The sequence below is a fragment of the Chenopodium album genome, chromosome 22, assembly GCF_948465745.1.
Source record: "Chenopodium album chromosome 22, dcCheAlbu1.1, whole genome shotgun sequence".
In the NCBI taxonomy this organism is placed as follows: domain Eukaryota; kingdom Viridiplantae; phylum Streptophyta; class Magnoliopsida; order Caryophyllales; family Amaranthaceae; genus Chenopodium; species Chenopodium album.
Window position 1 is genome coordinate 5,690,889 of NC_137855.1, and position 18,970 is coordinate 5,709,858.

General features: G+C 35.1%; 1 protein-coding gene across 1 annotated transcript; it reads right to left on the minus strand.

Moving 5' to 3' along the window:
- Window positions 1-5,993: 5,993 nt before the first annotated feature.
- LOC145605739 (uncharacterized) lies at window positions 5,994-16,933 on the minus strand. Its single transcript, XM_081661809.1, has 12 exons — window positions 16,798-16,933; window positions 15,018-16,421; window positions 14,503-14,510; window positions 13,012-13,184; window positions 12,275-12,335; window positions 12,091-12,189; window positions 10,765-10,859; window positions 8,904-9,017; window positions 8,235-8,302; window positions 7,117-7,227; window positions 6,627-6,861; window positions 5,994-6,330 (listed from the first exon to the last, which is right to left on the minus strand). The coding sequence occupies exons 2-12, from the start codon at window positions 16,319-16,321 to the stop codon at window positions 6,220-6,222; spliced, it is 2,379 nt and encodes a 792-aa protein (XP_081517935.1). The 5' UTR covers window positions 16,322-16,421; window positions 16,798-16,933; the 3' UTR covers window positions 5,994-6,219.
- Window positions 16,934-18,970: the final 2,037 nt, after the last annotated feature.

Genomic DNA, 18,970 nt, shown 5'->3' on the forward strand with positions numbered 1-18,970 from the left:
CAACATATAATGATCATATATGGTTTCAAACGGCATTATATGACACCGAGATATATTTCCTAGGGGCCTTAACACTTTTCGCCATCGGGCCCTCTAAAACTTCAAAATTTCCTCAAAAACAGTGGATTATATAGCCATCAATTTTGTAATTTTTGACCATTTTTTCGCCCGAAAATAAAAATTACCGAGATGTTTACTATGGTCCCTTATACCGTCCGGGAGTCCAATTGGGTCGATGGAACAACCCAATATGCCCTTAAACAGTCATATTACCCGTTCAAAACTTGCACCGATTTAGTAAACTTAAGAATACCACGGACTCTTATGACAACATATAATGATCATAAATGGTTTCAAACGACATTATATGACCCCGAGATGTATCTCTTAGGGTCTCAAAGCTTTTCGTCACCGGGCCCCGAAACCTAAAAATTTCCCCAAAAAGCTTGGATAATAGCCTCCAATTTTGTTATTTTTTGACCTTGTTTCGTCCGAAAATAAAATTTGTCGAAATGTTTACCATGGTCCCATATACCCTTCGGGATTCCAATTGGGTCGATGGAACCAACCAATATGCCCTTAAAAGGTCATATTACCCGTTCACAACTTGAAGTGAGTTCGTAAACTCAAGATTACCATGTACGTTTATGACAACATATAATGATCATATATGGTTTCAAACGGCATTATATAACACCGAGATATATTTCCTAGGGTCTTAACACTTTTCGCTATCGGGCTCCTGAAACCTCAAAATTTCATCAAAAATTGTGGATTATAGCCTTCAATTTTGTAATTTTTGACTTTTTTTGCCCGAAAATAAAAATTGCCGAGATGTTTACTATGGTCCCTAATACCGTCCGAGAGTCCAATTAGGTCGGTGGAACCATCAATATGCCCTTAGATGTTCATTTTATCCGTTCACAACTTGCACTGATTTCGTAAAGTCAAGCGTACCACGGACGTTTATGACAACATATAATGATGACATATGGTTTCAAACGACATTATATAACCCCGAGATGTATCCCTTAGGGTCTTAAAACTTTTCGTCACCTGGCCCCGAAAACCTCAAAATTTCCTCAAAAAGCGTGGATAATAGACTTCAATTTTGTTATTTTTTTGACCTTTTTTCGTTTAGAAATAAAATTTGTTGTGATATTTACCATGGTCCCCAAAATCCTCTGGGAAGCCAATTGGGTCGAAGGAACCACCCAATATGCCCTTAAACAATCATATTACCCGTTCACAACTTGTAGCGATTTCGTAAACTCAAGCCTACCACGTACGTTAATGACAACTTATAATGATCATATATGGTTTCAAATGGCATTATATGACACCGAGATATATATCCTAGGGCCTTAACACTTTTTGCAATCGACCCCTAAAACCTAAAAATTTCCTCAAAAAGTGTGGATTATAGCCTTCAATTTTGTAATTTTTGACCTTTTTTTCGCCTGAAAATAAAAAATGCCGAGATGTTTACTATGGTCCCTAATACCGTCCGGGAGTCCAATTAGGTCAGTGGAACCGTCCAATATGCCCTTAAACGGTCATTTTACCCGTTCACAACTTGTAGGGATATAATAAACTCTAGCCTACCACGTACGTTTATGACAACATATGATGATCATATATGGTTTCAAACGACATTATATGACCCCGAGATGTATCCCTTAGGGTCTCAAAGCTTACGTCATCGGGCCCCGAAGTTCAAAATGTCCTCAAAAAGCGTTAATAATAACCTTTAATTTTGTTTTTTTTTGACCTTTTTTCGTCCGGAAATAAAATTTGCCGTGATGTTTACCATGATCCCCAATACCCTCTAGGAGTCCAATTGGATCGAAAGAACCACCCAATATGCCCTTAAACGATCATATTACCCGTTCACAACTTGTAGTGATTTCGTAAACTTAAGCCTGCCACATACGTTTATGACAATATATAATGATCATATATGGTTCCAAACGGTGAAACCGAGATATATATTCCCTAGGGTCTCAACACTTTTCGCCACCGGACCCTTGATACCTCAAAATTTCCTCAAAAAACGAGGATTATAGCCTTCACTTTTGTATTTTCTTGACATTTTTTCGCCCGCAAGTAAAATTGGTTGAAATGTTTATTATGGTCCCTAATATCCCCCGGGAGTCCAATTGGGTCGGTGGAACCACCCAATATTCCCTTAAAACGATCATTTTACTCGTTCACAACTTGTAGTGATTTCATAAACTCAAGCCTACCACAGACGTTTATGACAACATATAATGATCATATATGGTTTCAAACGACATTTTATGACATCGAGATGTATCCAATAGGGTCTGAATTAAGGCTTTTCGCCAACGGGATCCGAAACCTCAAAATTTGCTCAAAAAGCGTGGATTAGACTACAATTTTGTAATTTTTTACCTTTTTTCGCCCGAAAATAAAAATTGTTGAGATGTTTACCATGGTCCCTAATATCCTCCGGGATTCAAATTGGTTCAATGGAATTGTTCAATTTGCCCTTAAACGGTCGTTTTACTCGTTCACAACTTGCAGCAACTTTGTAAATTCAAGCCTATCACGTACGTTTATGGCAACATATAAACCCTTTTTTCGCCCGGAAGTAAAAATTGCCGAGATGTTTACCATGGTTCCTAATACCCTCCGGGAGTCCAATTGAGTGGGTGGAACCATCCAATATGCCTTTAAATAGTCAATTTACCGGTTCCAAACTTGCACCGATATCGTGACCTCAAGCCTACCACGGTCATTTATGGCAACATATAAGGGTTATATATGGTTCCAAACGTCATTATATGACCCTTTGATGTATCCCATAGAGTCTCAAGACTTTTTGCCACCGGGCCCCGTAACCTCAAAATTCCTCAAAAAGCGTGGATTATTATAGCCTTCAATTTTGGAATTTTTTAACCTTTTTTTGCCCGGAAATAAAAATTGCCGAGATGTTTACCATGGTTCCTAATACCCACCGGGAGTCCAATTGAGTGGGTGGAACCATCCTATTTGCCTTTAAACAGTCAATTTACCCGTTCCAAACTTGCACCGATATCGTGACCTCAAGCCTACCACGGACATTTTTGGCAACATATAAGGGTCATATATGGTTCCAAACGTCATTATATGACCCTAAGATGTATTCCCTAGGGTCCCAAGACTTTTCGCCACTGGGCCCCGTAACCTCAAAATTCCTCAAAAAGCGTGGATTATAGCCTTCAATTTTGGAATTTTTTGACCTTTTTTCGCCCGGAAATAAAAATTGCCGAGATGTTTACTATGGTTCCTAATACCCTCCGGGAGTCCAATTGAGTGGGTGGAACCATCCAATATTCCTTTAAACAGTCAATTTACCCGTTCCAAACTTGCACCGATATCATGACCTTAAGCCTACCACGGACATTTATGGCAACATATAATGGTCATATATGGTTCCAAACGTCATTATATGACCCTAAAATGTAACCCCTAGGGTCTCAAGACTTTTCGCCACCGGGCCCCGTAACCTCAAAATTCCTCAAAAAGCGTGGATTATAGCCTTCAATTTTGAAATTTTTTGACCTTTTTTTCGCCCGGAAATAAAAATTGCCGAGATGTTTACAAAGGTTCCTAATGCCATCCGGGAGTCCAGTTGAGTGGGTTGAACCATCCAATATGCCTTTAAACAGTCAATTTACCCGTTCCAAACTTGCACCGATATCGTGACCTCAAGCCTACCACGGACATTTATGGCGACATATAAGTGTCATATATGGTTCCAAACGTCATTATATGACCCTAAGATGTATTCCCTAGGGTCTCAAGACTTTTCTCCACCGGGCCCCGTAACCTCAAAATTCCTCAAAAAGCGTGGATTATAGCCTTCAATTTTGGAATTTTTTGACCTTTTTTCGCCCGGAAATAAAAATTGCCAGATATTTACCATGGTTCCTAATAAGCTCCGGGAGTCCAATTGAGTGGGTGGAACCATCCAATATGCCTTTAAACAGTCAATTTACCTGTTCTAAACTTGCACCGATATCGTGACCTCAAGCCTACCACGGACGTTTATGGCAACATATAAGGGTCATATATGGTTCCAAACGTCATTATATGACCCTAAGATGTATCCCCTAGGGTCTCAAGATTTTTCGCCACCGGGCCCCGTAACCTTAAAATTCCTCAAAAAGCGTGGATTTATAGCCTTCAATTTTGGAATTTTTTGACTTTTTTTCGCCCTGAAATAAAAATTGCCGAGATGTTTACCATGGTTCCTAATACCCTCCGGGAGTCCAATTGAGTGGGTGGAACCATATATAATGATCATATATGGTTTCAAACAACATTATATGACAACGAGATATATTCCCTAGAGTCTCAACACTTTAGGCCACCGGGCTCCTTAAACCTCAAAATTTCCTCTAAAAACGTGGATTATAGCTTTTGATTTTGTAGTATTTTGACACATTTTTCGCCTGAAAAAAAATTGTCGAGATGTTTACTATGTTCCCTAATACCCTCCGTGATTCTAATTCGGTCGGTGGTGCCACCCAATATGCCCTTAAACGGTCATTTTACCCTTTCACAACTTTTGGTGATTTCGTAAACTCAAGCCTATCAAGGACGTTTATGACAATATATAATGATCATATATGATTTCAAACGGCATTATAAGACCCCGAGATGTATCCCTTTGGGACTCAAGGCTTTTCGTCACCGAGTCCCGAAACCTCAAAATTTCCTCAAAAAGCGTGGGTTATAGCCTTCAATTTTGTAATTTTTTTGACCTTTTTTTTCGCTCGGAAATAAAAATTGCTGAGATATTTACCATGGTCCCTAGGATCATCCGGGAGTCCAATTGGATCGGTGGAATCATCCAATATGCCCTTAAACGGTCATTTTACCCGTTCACATCTTGTAGTGATTTCGTAAACTTAAGCCTACCACGGACGTTTATGACAATATATAATGATCATATATGGTTTCAAACGGTATTATATGACCCCGAGATGTATTCCCTAGGGTCTCAGCACTTTTCGCCATTGGGCCCGAGATCTCAGAATTTTCCTCAAACAGCGTAGAGTATAGCCTTCAATTTTGTAATTTTTTGAACTTTTTTTCGCCCGGAAATTAAAATTCCCGAGATTTATACCATGGTACCTAATACCCTTCGGGGGTCGAATTGGGTCGGTGGAACTATCCAATATAACCTGAAATGGTTATTTTACCCGTTCGCAACTTGCACCGATTTCATAAACTCAAGCTTACCACAGACGTTTATGACAACATATAATGATCATATATGGTTTTAAACAATATTATATGACCCTGAGATGTATCTCTTAGGGTCTCAAGGCTTTTCGCCACCGGGCCCCAAAACCTTAAAATTTCCTCAAAAAACGTGGATTATAGTCTACAATTTTGTAATTTTTTGACCTTTTTTCACTCGAAATTATAAATTGCCGAGATGTTTACCATGGTCCCTAATACCCTTCGATTGACTAATTGGGTCGGTGGAACCATCCAATATGCCCTTAAACGGTCATTTTACCCGTTCATAACTTGCAGTGATTTCGTAAACTTAAGTCTACCACGTACATTTATGACAACATATAATGATCATATATGGTTTCAAATGACATTATATTACCCCGAGATATATCCCCTAGGGTCGCAAGGCTTTTTGCCACCAGGCCATAAAACCTCAAAATTTCCTAAAAAAACATGGAATATAGCTTTCAATTTTGAAATTTTTTGACCTTTTTTTCGCTCGGAAATAAAAATTGCCGAGATGTATACCATGGTCCCTAATACCCTCCGGGTGTCCAATTTGGTCTGTGGAACCATCGAATATGACCTTAAATAGTCATTTTACCCGTTCATAACTTGTTGTGATTTCGTAAAATCAAGCCTACCACGTATGACAATATATAATGATCATATATGGTTTCAAACTGCATTACATTACCCTATATTACAAGGTGAAAAGAACCTGACCATAACAAGGATGTTTTAAAATACAATTTATTAATATAATGGTAAGGTGCCAAGGTCTGAAAATACACCAAATGATGCCTTAAAAAATTAACAGGAAACTCGAAATTCTGAGTTTCCCATAACATAAACTTTAACCTATATTACAAGATACAACCCTTATCGCCTATCCTATCCATGTTGGCTATATCAATTCAAGATCGACTTACAACAGGTAATAAGATTAACATAGGCAAAGACTTAATTTGGAGATAAAAAATGCACCCTTGCAAGCGGGTATTCTTTTCCGGAGACCCAAACACCAGTTTGAGACCACTGCACATCCTCCCAATCGAGATTCTCCTCCAAAACCTGTCAAAGCAAAAATGAAGCAAATAAGGCTATGTTCCTTTCACCTTATATTCTTTTTTATTTTTTTTGTTGGGATGAGTGCAGTCAATCTAGACAAGTTCAACTTTAACAATTCTGTATATTCAGTTCAGTAAAAGTAAGAGTTGCCCAAGTTTAATTCACAACAAAAATAAGTTGCATACATGGGAGTAAAAGACACCATTTGAGAAAAAGAAAAAGATTTCATCATGCAATTGAAATGAGCATTGTTTTTTTAAAACAAAAAGCAAAAAACTAGACATGTAAATGTGCAGTACCTCCACATGTTCTAGAGGCAGAGGGATCCCAATTGATCGCATAAACTTCTGCGGAAGAGGCTTCTTACACTTAGACCACCGGAACATGTCTACTACCATGTTATCACCTTCTGCACTACTTCTTTCACCATTTGCAGTATGAACATGGTTCTGAGACTTATCTGATTCCGCCTCATGTGCTTGTGAGACAGATGGGACTTTAACAATCTTCTCGCCGGTAAAGCACAGCTCATACCTACATATGATGAACAATGTGTCATAAAAATGCCAAAATTGTTGGTAACAACAGACGTATTAAGGAGAGGGGCCATTCTTTCACCCACTGCATGTCAGAAATAGTTAGCCAAATGAAACAAGCTGGCAAACAAAGAAGTACAAGTATTTGGGAACTATGCCAATTATGAGTACGATATTGCTGTTAAAAATCAACCAAAAACTGCAATAGCCACTAAGAATGCTCATTGAAGAACAAGCATTGACAACATATTACCTGCAAAAATGAGTTTCTAAATAGAGAACTTCTCCCTTCTTCAGACGAGCTGATGTGTACAAGGGCTTCTTTAAGCCCTTATCAGCTACAATACTAATACTATATTTGATCCTGAAAATAGAAAAGGAAAAAAAAAAAGACATCACATAATATGAACAATTAAACATTTCGAAACCAGAGTATTTACTGTATGAGAGGGATATGAAAGCAGATAAGCTCCACTTTTAGATTAACATACTATGAGGCTAGTAGTCTAACCACAACCAGTAACAATTTCAAATATGAGTTGCAATTAAAAACAGGTAATCATGAAAACGATCAATTTAGAGACAGTATGAAATAAGAGTATATCTATATTCCTGAAATACCATAGAGATTAACAGTAATCAAGTCTATTATGAAGGTAATTCAGTTAATACTGCTTTGTTTCTAAAAAACCTCATTTGTTTATTTGCAAATTTGTTACGTATGACTTACAGAATGTTATATTATCACTTCATCTAATTAGGGTAAAAGGATGTGCATCAAAACCTTCCTAAAAGGAGTTTATATTCATAAATTATACACAAGGATAACTCCCCCCTCCCCCCCCCTCCCCCCCTCCCTCAAATTCACTTGATTACTTGAATTCCCAACTAAAGGAGCATGCAATGGCAGACAATTGAAACTTAATATTATCAAGGAACAAAAATGAATTTTGTCAAAAGTGCCTGGTAAAACATATCAAGCATCATAAGTACTCTCTACATCCTATATACATACGAGTAGGCTTGATTGCCTAAAACACACAAATTAAGATAGAAACTGTATGTCAAATGGTGTGCTGGAAATTTACTGCTATAAAATGACAGTAAATTTAACTATACAAATCTCATACTGTGTTGAAACCTATATAAGGGTAATTGTAGATGTATAATGTATTAGTAGAAATTAAGACACTGATACGGGAAAGAGTGCATTGAACAACACATGTAAGGTCTTTATTTCTGTAACCTCTGTCAATCAAGTACAATAGGAACATGCACTGAAATACACGCTAATACGCTTACACAAGCATACATGACAGTAATGTAATATGTTAAAGTTAAACTCCCGTATTAACAAGTAAGATGTTGTACCAAGGTTCATTGCAGAGATTATACTGTATTGTGACTTCTCGTACAAATCTTTGCTGTCGTAATGCATTCTGGAAAACAAAATCAAACAAAACTATCATTATTCAACAAGATAAACAGACAGTAAGATTTCTACGTTCATCAAATTTTTTCAGCATCATTTTTTTTTTTTTTGAAAAAAAAAAATTCAGCAAAATTGAAGGAAACAATAGAGTTCTAATTTTACAGAGTTTGATGCCTGGAAAGAAAACCATGGACAAGGAAGAAAGCTAAGAATACCATACAATTAAGGTTTACCAATTTGTCCATAGTTCTCTTTTCAACATTGATGATAAAATTGAGGAAAATTAAGAGAGAGAGAAAAAAATAACAATAACACTATTATACATACAAATTCACTTATTTTTGCCTTTTGCAAACTAATCAATGAAAAAATGTGTATTTATATACTTCTCCATAGTTTACGATATAAAACAGCGAAACATTCCACACTTCCACAGTATTACTTTTATACAGTCTTCTTCAATTAACTTTCCCGTATAATTCAACATTAAAAAGATTTCTCAACAATAATAGTTGACCAGTGTATGGTTGGTAACTTCGTTGCTTAAACAGCCTATAAATGAGTATGCTGCAAATTCCATGTTGCATAGAGAAAACAAAAAAAGTTACCGAGGCTGCAGCTCTAGTTGTCATTGAGCGCTCCACAGCAACTGGAGCCAAGGTAGGCTCAATTGTAGATGTATGCGTGAGGCAAGGTTCAAGATCAATGGTTCCACCGCCTTTCTGAAATAAAACAAAGAAAGTAAAAAACCATCAAATCAATTAGAATTGATGAATCACGCTGCTATTCTGAGACCAAGATCTTATCTACTGCAAGCATGATGGGATCTGGTCCTTATAATACTTCATCCCCTATGATTTAAATCCTCCTCATAGTAAAGCAATCAACTAGCTTCATTTGTCGAGAAATTTTACTTGAATTGATAATTTTGCAATCTCTTCTAATTAATAAAGCAATCTCTTCTGATTAGTAAAGCAATCAACTAACTTCATTTGTCGAGATATTTAACTTGACTTCATAATTTTGCGAATAAATAGAATTCATTTCTCATTAAGATTATACGGAGTACTTAAATGGCAATCTTCTGTAAAGAATTCATTCATTGAATTAGGCTATCAACAACTATATACCATATATATCCCAATAAATATAGTCCATTTTCAATTTCCTATATTTAATCCAGTATTAAATTAATTTTAAAACCTAATTTTTATGCTTCGTATTCATTATTTCGCAGATACAGGAAGAACCAAAGAATATTCCTCAGTTAATATCTATACTCCCTCCGTGTTTTAATAAGTGTTACTCACCAAATGCAGCTAAGTTTTTTATAAGTTTTACACATCCTTTTTTTTTGGCAAAAATCTACATTTTAATATGGAAATTTTGACTTTTAACACCAAAAAAAACATGAAATTGTTTTTTACCACCATGTATTTTAAAAGTTTTATTTTACCACCAATTAAAAAATTAAATATTGTTTTTTATAACTTGTCGTCAAAAATCTAACGGAATTTTTAAACTCTTTGATTTTCGTGCGCAAAACATGTTTTACATAGGTTAAGGGGGCATTTTGGCCCTACGGGTCCAATTTGAGGTCAAAATTGATAAAAAAATGATTAGAAATGCCTCGTTTTGCGTGTTTAAAAATACCTCAAATTGCGTGAAACACACAAAGCAAGGCATTTTCGATCATTTTTTGACCTCAAATTAGAGCAGAAGAGCCAAAATGCCCCCCAAAACCTTTGAAAAACATGTTTTGTGCACGAAAATCGAAAAAAAAATTTAACATCGTTAGATTTAACGGCTTTCTTAATGGTAGGTGGTAAAAAACAATTTTTTGAGTTTTATTTGGTGGTAAAATAAAACTTTTAAAATACGTGGTGGTAAAAAACAATTTCATGATTTTTTTGGTGGTAAAAGTCAAAAAATTCTTTTAATATTATATCTTACTCATTTAATGGTCCCACCCAGACCCACTACTTCTTATTTTTTATTATTATTATTATTATTATTATTATTATTATTATTATTATTATTATTATTATTTCTTTCCTCTCACATTCATTACATTTCAATAAATAATTAACCCCACTATCTTTCTTTTATAATTTTTTAATACTCCATTTACCCCACTTACCACTTATTTTATTTAAGTAAATTGAATTGCCTAAAACTATGTGCCACTCAAGTGTAACACTTATTAAAACATGGAGAGGGTAAATTGTTATTGTGAGCCACATTAAATGATATCTCTCATTCCCCCCCCCCCCCCCCACACACACACACACAAAAATAAAATAAATAAATAAATAAATAAAGAAGAATAAGAAGTAGAAAGAAAAGCACATCTAGTTTAATATCATTCTGAAAATGGAGAAACATGAAAGTCCCCAAAGGAAACAAAGAGTGCAAGTGTGAAAAATCTTGACTAAGAAAGGAGAAACAAGAGGGATGCAAATAGCGCACCTTCATAATGCAGCAACGTTCAACACGAAAACTACAGCCGATTGCGGCTCCCCATGCACGAGATCGGACGTTGTTTCTCAGAGTAGAAACATAACCTTCAGGTAGTCCAAGTTCACTTGTTAGATGCAGTAGCAGCAAAAGGAAGGATGCATGCATATAAGTGTTTCTTACTGGGAAAAAAAATATCAAAAATAGCAAATGGGGAACAAATATAGACAGCTGAGCAGAATAAGGGTGTCTGTAGTTTAACAAGCAGAAAAAGAGGAAATAGATCGCCAATGCAGCTCATATCACACAAACAAAGCATTGTGCAAAAACTAGCAAAGAACAAACCTGTAGACCCTTATGGACAGAAACAGAAGCAACCATAGACCTTTTATTTAAATAATATATAATGTCCTTTAGATCCACATGCAAACGAATCAGAGCAGATGATCAGAACCAAATACCAAACTCAAAATTCAATGTGAAATATTTGTCATCAAAACAATAGAAAAAGACAGGATGAGTCGATGAGATTTGGTGGGTTAATATTTCGTCTAAAATTGCATATCTTTTTCTATGTAAAGCAAGAAAAAGAAAGGATTGTTTTTTTTATGGAAAGAATCTGGAAGGAAGGAAATGAAATTGATTTAGAGATGAAAGAAAAAGGTGAATATATAAGAAAAAGAGGAAAAGGCAGGTAAAAGAAGAGATGATACAATGTGAGTTGCAACTCAAAACCGGCAGCATAATATAAGGAAACGTCTATCTGCCAGACATATGCCAACCAAAGGTCAAACTTTCAAACATGTATTCTGTGGACAGATAATTCACTTCACGTTGCTCACGTTTTGTAGCTGAAATAACATTTGAGGAAACAAAAAAAAATCCTGCACCCATCTATGTGTGACACGCTGACACCCTTCACGTTAACCAACAATTCCACAATGAGGAGATGATAGCACCACTTTAAGCAAAATATATGCTGATGCATTAGGGAGAAAGCTAGAGGCAATGGGCAACGGCTATAGAAGTAATCTCCATATCACATTTTAAACATTTCCACATTAAAAATATAATTTCAATAGAGCTATAAAGTCAAGACAGAGCTCTCCTAAACACCATGTCAGTATTTAACCTATCTCACTATAACACAACTTTTTACCAAAAATCATCCACACAGAAAATTAAGCATACAATTTACAAACACACTAAAATATGAAAAAACATTGTTGTATGCATATACCAAAGTACCAAACAAATGAGAAATTGCTTCACATCAAATATAAACAGTCATATTGTGAAAATTTAACAAAATTTGAAGTTTTGAATCTTTCGACTTACTATCTTGCGGAGGTAGAATACGTATTGTTGCACGTAACTCTTGAATAGCTGCTGGAGGAGGAGATGCTGTTGGCCGGCAATAGCCTGTATGCATAAGAACTGAAAAGAGAATGTTTACACGTTATGTGTTTCTTCAACATGTTGATCCTTCTTTCAGCTCAATAAATATTATCAAATTACCTACCAGCAACAAGATCTGAGTCATCAGTGTATATATCTGTTCCCCAAAGCTGTCCACCTCTAACCTGTTCAGTAAACATATCAAATATCACTAAAAGTAACATTGGGTTTCCAATAAAGCAAAATAAAAAATAAAAAATAAAAAATAGAAAAAATAAAATAAAAAAAAAACCCCATAGCATACAGACTAAAATACAAAAAGTTCGCAACCTTTAAAACTCGATCCTAGATAAATAGGATATCACTGATGAGAGATACAAATCATTCCACACTCAAACAACCTCACTATAATCACAGAATACTCCAAAAACATCATCAGGACTGTTGATAAGCAAATATGCCAATTGATCCAGCAGTTTCATTAAAGAAAATTATGATTTACCAATCAATTAATTCAAGAACTTAAATAACAATTAATAAATAGAACAGTGATTTTAAGAATCAGAAGAAGAGGAACGCTTTTCATAGGTAGTAGTCTATTACCAACATTTCCATCACAGAGCCTTTATATGTGAATTGTTGATTTTACTAACAAGCAAAGCTCGTCAGCCTTGACAACTAACATTGCATATGGACAATATTTGGGACACTACTCTAGAAGCAAGTACGAAAGCTAAAAAGATCTCAAAATATCAATTCAACAATTTATGGTAGACTCACTGATATAATTATTAAAGAAAAACAGAAATTAGATCCTGGTAATTCTGAAATAGACACAACAATCATCAGGAACTAACTTACTTGACGGTTTGTAGCAGTTACATGCTCAGCCGGTATCCTGATTTCTAAAGTAGGACCATTAGATGAATTATCGCTGCTTTTATCAGCCTGGGATGATTCGTATTCCCTCCATAATTTTGTCAATTCTTGCATCCATTCACCAACTTTATAAACAGTAGACACCTCAGTTTTACCTGTGGAAAAAATGTTCAGTGGCTATATATATTGCAGACCAAAGGCTACCTACATCTCCATTAATCCAAATGTAAGTATTTTGAACTAGATGAATATGTAGTTCTCCATGACAGGGAGTGAAATATGAATGAGTGTCATTACATAGTATGAACCCCTAACTAATGTTCAGTGAAGATTGCCAAACAAAGTAAAGCATGTATCAGACTATACTGTTAAAAATTTAAAAATAAGAAAAGACAGGCTACTCAATATTGACATGATTATTACTTTTGAAAGACTGAGGAGAGGTGGGTCACAGATTTTGCAACAGTTGGATAAGTAGAATAACTCAAGAAGGCCAAAAGAAGATACAATCAAAGATATAATCTAACCCCTTTAAATTAAACCATTGACTGCATTGCACTACAAAACTTGCAACATATATAACAAGCTCTATATACACACGATACGTGTGTTTTATATTAAAAAGTAGGTGAAACAACTAACAATATAATCCTTACATTAATTTTAAACTTATAAATCTATATGGTGTAATGTGTAAGCCAATAATATAAAGTTCAACCATTGTTATCACATTAACCTAATTCCTCTAATCTGAAGTTTTTTATTTGTTTAGAGAGAATGGAGTATAACATAGATGACAAAACTAAGGTCATGATTGTCATTGACTTAAAAGCCAATTTTTACATTCTACGGAATATATTTTGGCACATGGTACATTGATCATAAGATTATGTAGAATAAATTATTTTATTATACGTACAATATAGAATGCTACATAGAAACTTTAAAATTATAATGTATATAAGATTTAAAAAATCCGTAAATATCAATTTTGTACAATAAATTTGAAAAAATGTGGAATCTTTCAAATTGTATTGTATATATAATTTTGAGATTTTTCCTTCAAAAGAAATAAAACTTCACATTCATATCAAATTGATAGGAGCAATTTTAGAAATTTCACAAACACCACTTGTTACCCCTTGGCTTATATAATAGAGAAAAATCATCAGCGACAAAGTAATGATGTACAATAATGAAAAAATAGTTCATCCTTTAGGCTATTATAAAAATGTCCATGGAAGACCTAAAAAGGGCATACATATACCCAAAGTTTACTCAGAAAAATCCCACCATATACCCACCAACTGAAAAAGTTCACATATTAAGTCAATTTTTACTAAAAAGATAAGCAGCAAAATACAATGGGAAAAGAGAGCACCAAGCAACATGTCAAAGCTTATGCCAAAATGACTTTCACAGTGAACAGAAAGTCCATTTTAGTGAATTTTAATGGCAACATATCAGGCATACCTTGAGACCTGCAAAGAAAGCAGAAAGGAGGATTAGCAATGTCTTAGACAATGCAATGTAAGAAGCAACATTCAGCATGTACATAGATGTTTACAAAGTTGGTAGGTCAATACCTCAAAAATAAAAGACAATCATATTCATATTTATAATGGGACTTTCAAAAGCCATCAATGTTAAATCTACATGTAATATTTCAGAACAATCTATGTTAAACCTACATGTAATATTTCAGAACAATCTATGTTAAACCTACATGTATTTCAGAATATTCTTAAGTGTAAATGGCCTGACTACTTAGCAGACACATAGCATCAATTTTTTATATTTGAGTGGAATACATGCATTTTAGAATCAAATGAATTACACCAATACAAACATATATAAGAACTGCCCTAAGCCATAACTCATAACATCATTCACACAACATCTAGATCAAGGACCAGAATAGCATACCAATGAAGCAATTAAAAGCCTAAGCTAAGTAAAAGTTTCTAGAAATAGAGGGCAGGACTTACCCCTCTCCATCTTGACCGCGAGACTTGAAACGTCCATCACGATTAGCAACTTGGGGGCTACCTCTTGGACGAAGCATCCTCTTCCGCTGCTGCACCCCGTAACTAAAGGTGTCTTTTTCTCTGTCTGTAGCTCCATCAACATCAGCACCCCCTTCTTCAGACTCTTTATCATAGACCCTAGTGCGCTTCTCGGGCCTTTCTGCCTCTAAATCAGCATCTCTCTCTTTCCTCCTCTCTTTAGCTTCTCTTTCCATATTTCTCCAAGATTCAGTTGGTTTCTTCTGTTCCACAGGAAAGTTCTCCTGAACAGATGTTTTCTCTGCGATCTCTTTCTCATTCTGATGATTTTCTTTCTCCCCGCCAATCCGACCTTCTCTGTCAACATGTTCCTTTTCTTTATCCTTTGGTCTTTCCTTCTCTTTTAAACCTTCTTTTCTTTCCCTCCCCCACTGCTCAGATTCCCTTTCTTCTCTAATTACTTCCTTGAAATCATTATTACTAGTAGTACCAGCTGCTTGCGCATTACTCTTGTGATCACTCCGATCTTTGTCACTTTCAGGCCAATCATGGTGCTTCCCTTCCTTCCGCTTTCTCTCCTTTTCCTTGAACTTATCGTCGCTTTTAAGGTCAACTCTATTCTCTCCCACGGCTTCACTTATTTCACGAAACGCCACAGCAGCATCCCTGGCAGGGTCAAATTTGGGGCGCATTTGAGTAGCATTCATCCAAAAGTTTGGCATTCCACCACCGCCTGGAACATCAGAATGTTTTTTCCCTCTGTATTGCTCTTTCCAATTAGTATGACTCCCGGACCCTCCATAAACATCCTTATCCACTTTCACCTCACTCTTCGAATCATTACGAATGTCCCTCTCATGTTTCCCTTCTTTACTCTCATCCACCCTACTCTCCTTCTCAGCCTTGACAGCCTGATGATGCACTTCTCTAGGTTCAACTTTCACATCTCTATTACCCTCCCCGCCCTTGCTTTCTCTAATCTCCTTTGAATCCCTTGCTTCTGCCCTAATCTCAGGACCAGCAATAGGATGAGTAGCATGTGCAGAATCAGCAGTTATAGACGACGAAGGCATTTTATACACCGAATGCAAAGGGGATCGTCTTTCCCCATCACGAAATTCTGGACGAGGTAACAATCCTGGTCTAGTAGAATCTTGAACTGCCCCATAATTAACCCTAGGAAAACCAGAATTCTCCTCCTCCTCACCACCAAAACCTGGCCGCATCGAGGAAGACGACGAATGAACGCCTTCCTCATGCGCCCCTCTTTTCGGAGCACCACTCATTTGCTTTTGCTTTTGTTAATTTAACACCCTCCAATTCCCCCCCTCACTCACCCTACAAACAACACAATACTCCCCAAATGTAATAGCAACCAAATTCCAACTGAAAATGAAATCCAACAACAGCAAATTTAAACATTAAGAACAGAAATTCAATCAAAATCCAAACTTTAAGAATTTCAATTGTAAAAAAAGCGTTATGATTTCAAATTTACAGAAAATGTAAAGTGACCCTAATGCTGAAAATTTACAAAAACAAACAAATTGCGATGAATTGGGTTGAAATTAAATTATACCTGAAAATGAAATCCAAGAACAGCATATTTTAACATAATGAACACAAAATCAATCAAAGTTTCATACTTTAAAAACAATAACTTGTAAGATTGCAAATTTAGGGAAAATGTAAAGTAACCCAATGCTAAAAAATTAAAAAAAATAAGTAAATTGTGATGAATTGGATAGAAATTAAGTAATACCTGAAAGGAAGAAACCCTAGATTGGATTGAAAGTGAAAGAATTGTTGCTCTAGTTAAGAGAAAATGCGGTTTTTCTCTTACTACGACGTACAATGAAATTTTATGAGCGAAAAAATAAAATGTTTGATTAATTTATGAAGAGGAGAGATGATTAAATGGTGCTAAATGTTTGCTAATCCTAATATTACTTGGTTTGCAAGGATTTTTTTAACATTTTAATTGTAATTACGTAGGATTATTATTATATTAAAAATATTTTATGCCAAAAATAGCCCTTCTAAACCAAGCTTAGCATGTGTCTAACTGCTCTTACATAGTTACATAGTTCAATGACTTACATCAGCTAACTAGCCTTGGTGCCTTGGTGGCAAAGCCAAATAAACCCGAGAGAAAAAAAAAAAAAAAAAAAAAGAAGAAGAAGAAGAAGAAAGATTAATGTTATAACACAAGTCATACATAAATTTATAATAAATAAAACCAAAATTTGACTATGTAAAAAAACTTATAATTAAATAGGCCCACTTTTTAAATAGAAGTCGTAAAAAGTTTTGAATTTTGATATGAAGGTTTGAGTTCAATTCTTATCAAATGTAATTGAATTTCTTTATGTTATCTTATCAAAGTTAATGTTAATTTAACATTACTTTAGAAAAATAAATAAATAAATAAATAAAAGAGCTAATATTTTCAATTGGTACTGAATATATCCTTTGAATGCGATATTTCATGCCACGTATGTTACGGAGTATGATTTATCTTTTACTTTTCCGACGTTTTTTCTATTTTCAAAAGCGGAAAACTTTGCGAAATACATAGCTTTTTTAGCTAGAAAAAACATCATCCCACAAAATTTCCCAACGGTTATGTTTGGTGAGAAACTAAAAGATGTAGCTTATTGATTTTACTAACTTATTTTATTAGCTAATCGTATAAAATTGTTTGGTAAATAGTTGATTGATTATGTGAAATGACCAATACGGATTAAGCTAATTGTGGGAGTAGGTAGTTCTAGAGTTGTTCATGGGCGGGACGGCCTGCTAAGTCCGCCCAACCCTGCCCGCAAAAAAGGCGGACTTGGACAACTTTTTTGAAAAAAATGGATATTTGAGCGGGCTAGGCCCGGCCCGTTAATATAAATGACCGGGTATGGACAAGAAAATATGTATCGTGGCTAGCCCGCCCGTCCCGTTAATAATACTAATAATACTAATAATAATAATAATAATACTAATATTAATAACAACAACAATAATAATAATAATAATAATAATAATAATAATAATTTTATCTAGTTAGTTAATTATGAAATACTTTGTGTATTTTAGAAAATAAATACAAAGAGACTATATTGAACTATAAGTTTTTATTAGTTTTAATTATTTATTTTATTTTTATACTTTATCATTAACACTTATTAAATAAGTTTTTTCTTTCATATATTTATAACATATGTCATAATTTCAACCTTCTATTTAATTTCTATTACTATTTGTGAACAAAAAATACAAAAATAATTTTAGCACCGGTAAATAATAAAAAGGTTAGTTTAGTGTTACAAATAGTAAAACAAAAACCCGTTAGCTCGCGGGCAAGCCCGGCCCATTTAATAAGCGGTCATGGGCAAAGTATCAAGCCCGCATAAAAGTGTTCAGGTTTGCTACATAAAGCCCGTTGGACAAAGAAAAAAAAAACATAAGTCCAGCCTGCTCCCGTCCAAGCCTGCAAATGATCCGTAGTTCATATAGGATTTTAAATCAAATGGGTATAAGTGTCACTTCGCTTCACCCATGTTTGGGTGTATGAAGATTATGATACAGTATAAAGTAAGAATAGGCTAGGGAATCTGTAGCTTGAGTAGCAAAAACACATTCAGTTGAATTCAAGACTTAGCATCAAACAACATGAATAAAAAGTCAACTGTACTTTATCATCCAAGTTCGATCAAATGGTGGTACTAGACAGCATGATGGGCTTACTGTAGAACAAGTTCAACTGATGACGCCGGCAGAGCAACAACACTTCTAGTCATTTGGTGCGAGTGGTCAATCTTGACTGTTAAAAGAATAGCAGCAACAAAAAGAGAAGCACAAAAAATGACATTAATAACAGACGACAATAACCATTATCTTTGAGATAACTGCATCAGCAAATTAAAACAGTTTTGATTAATCGT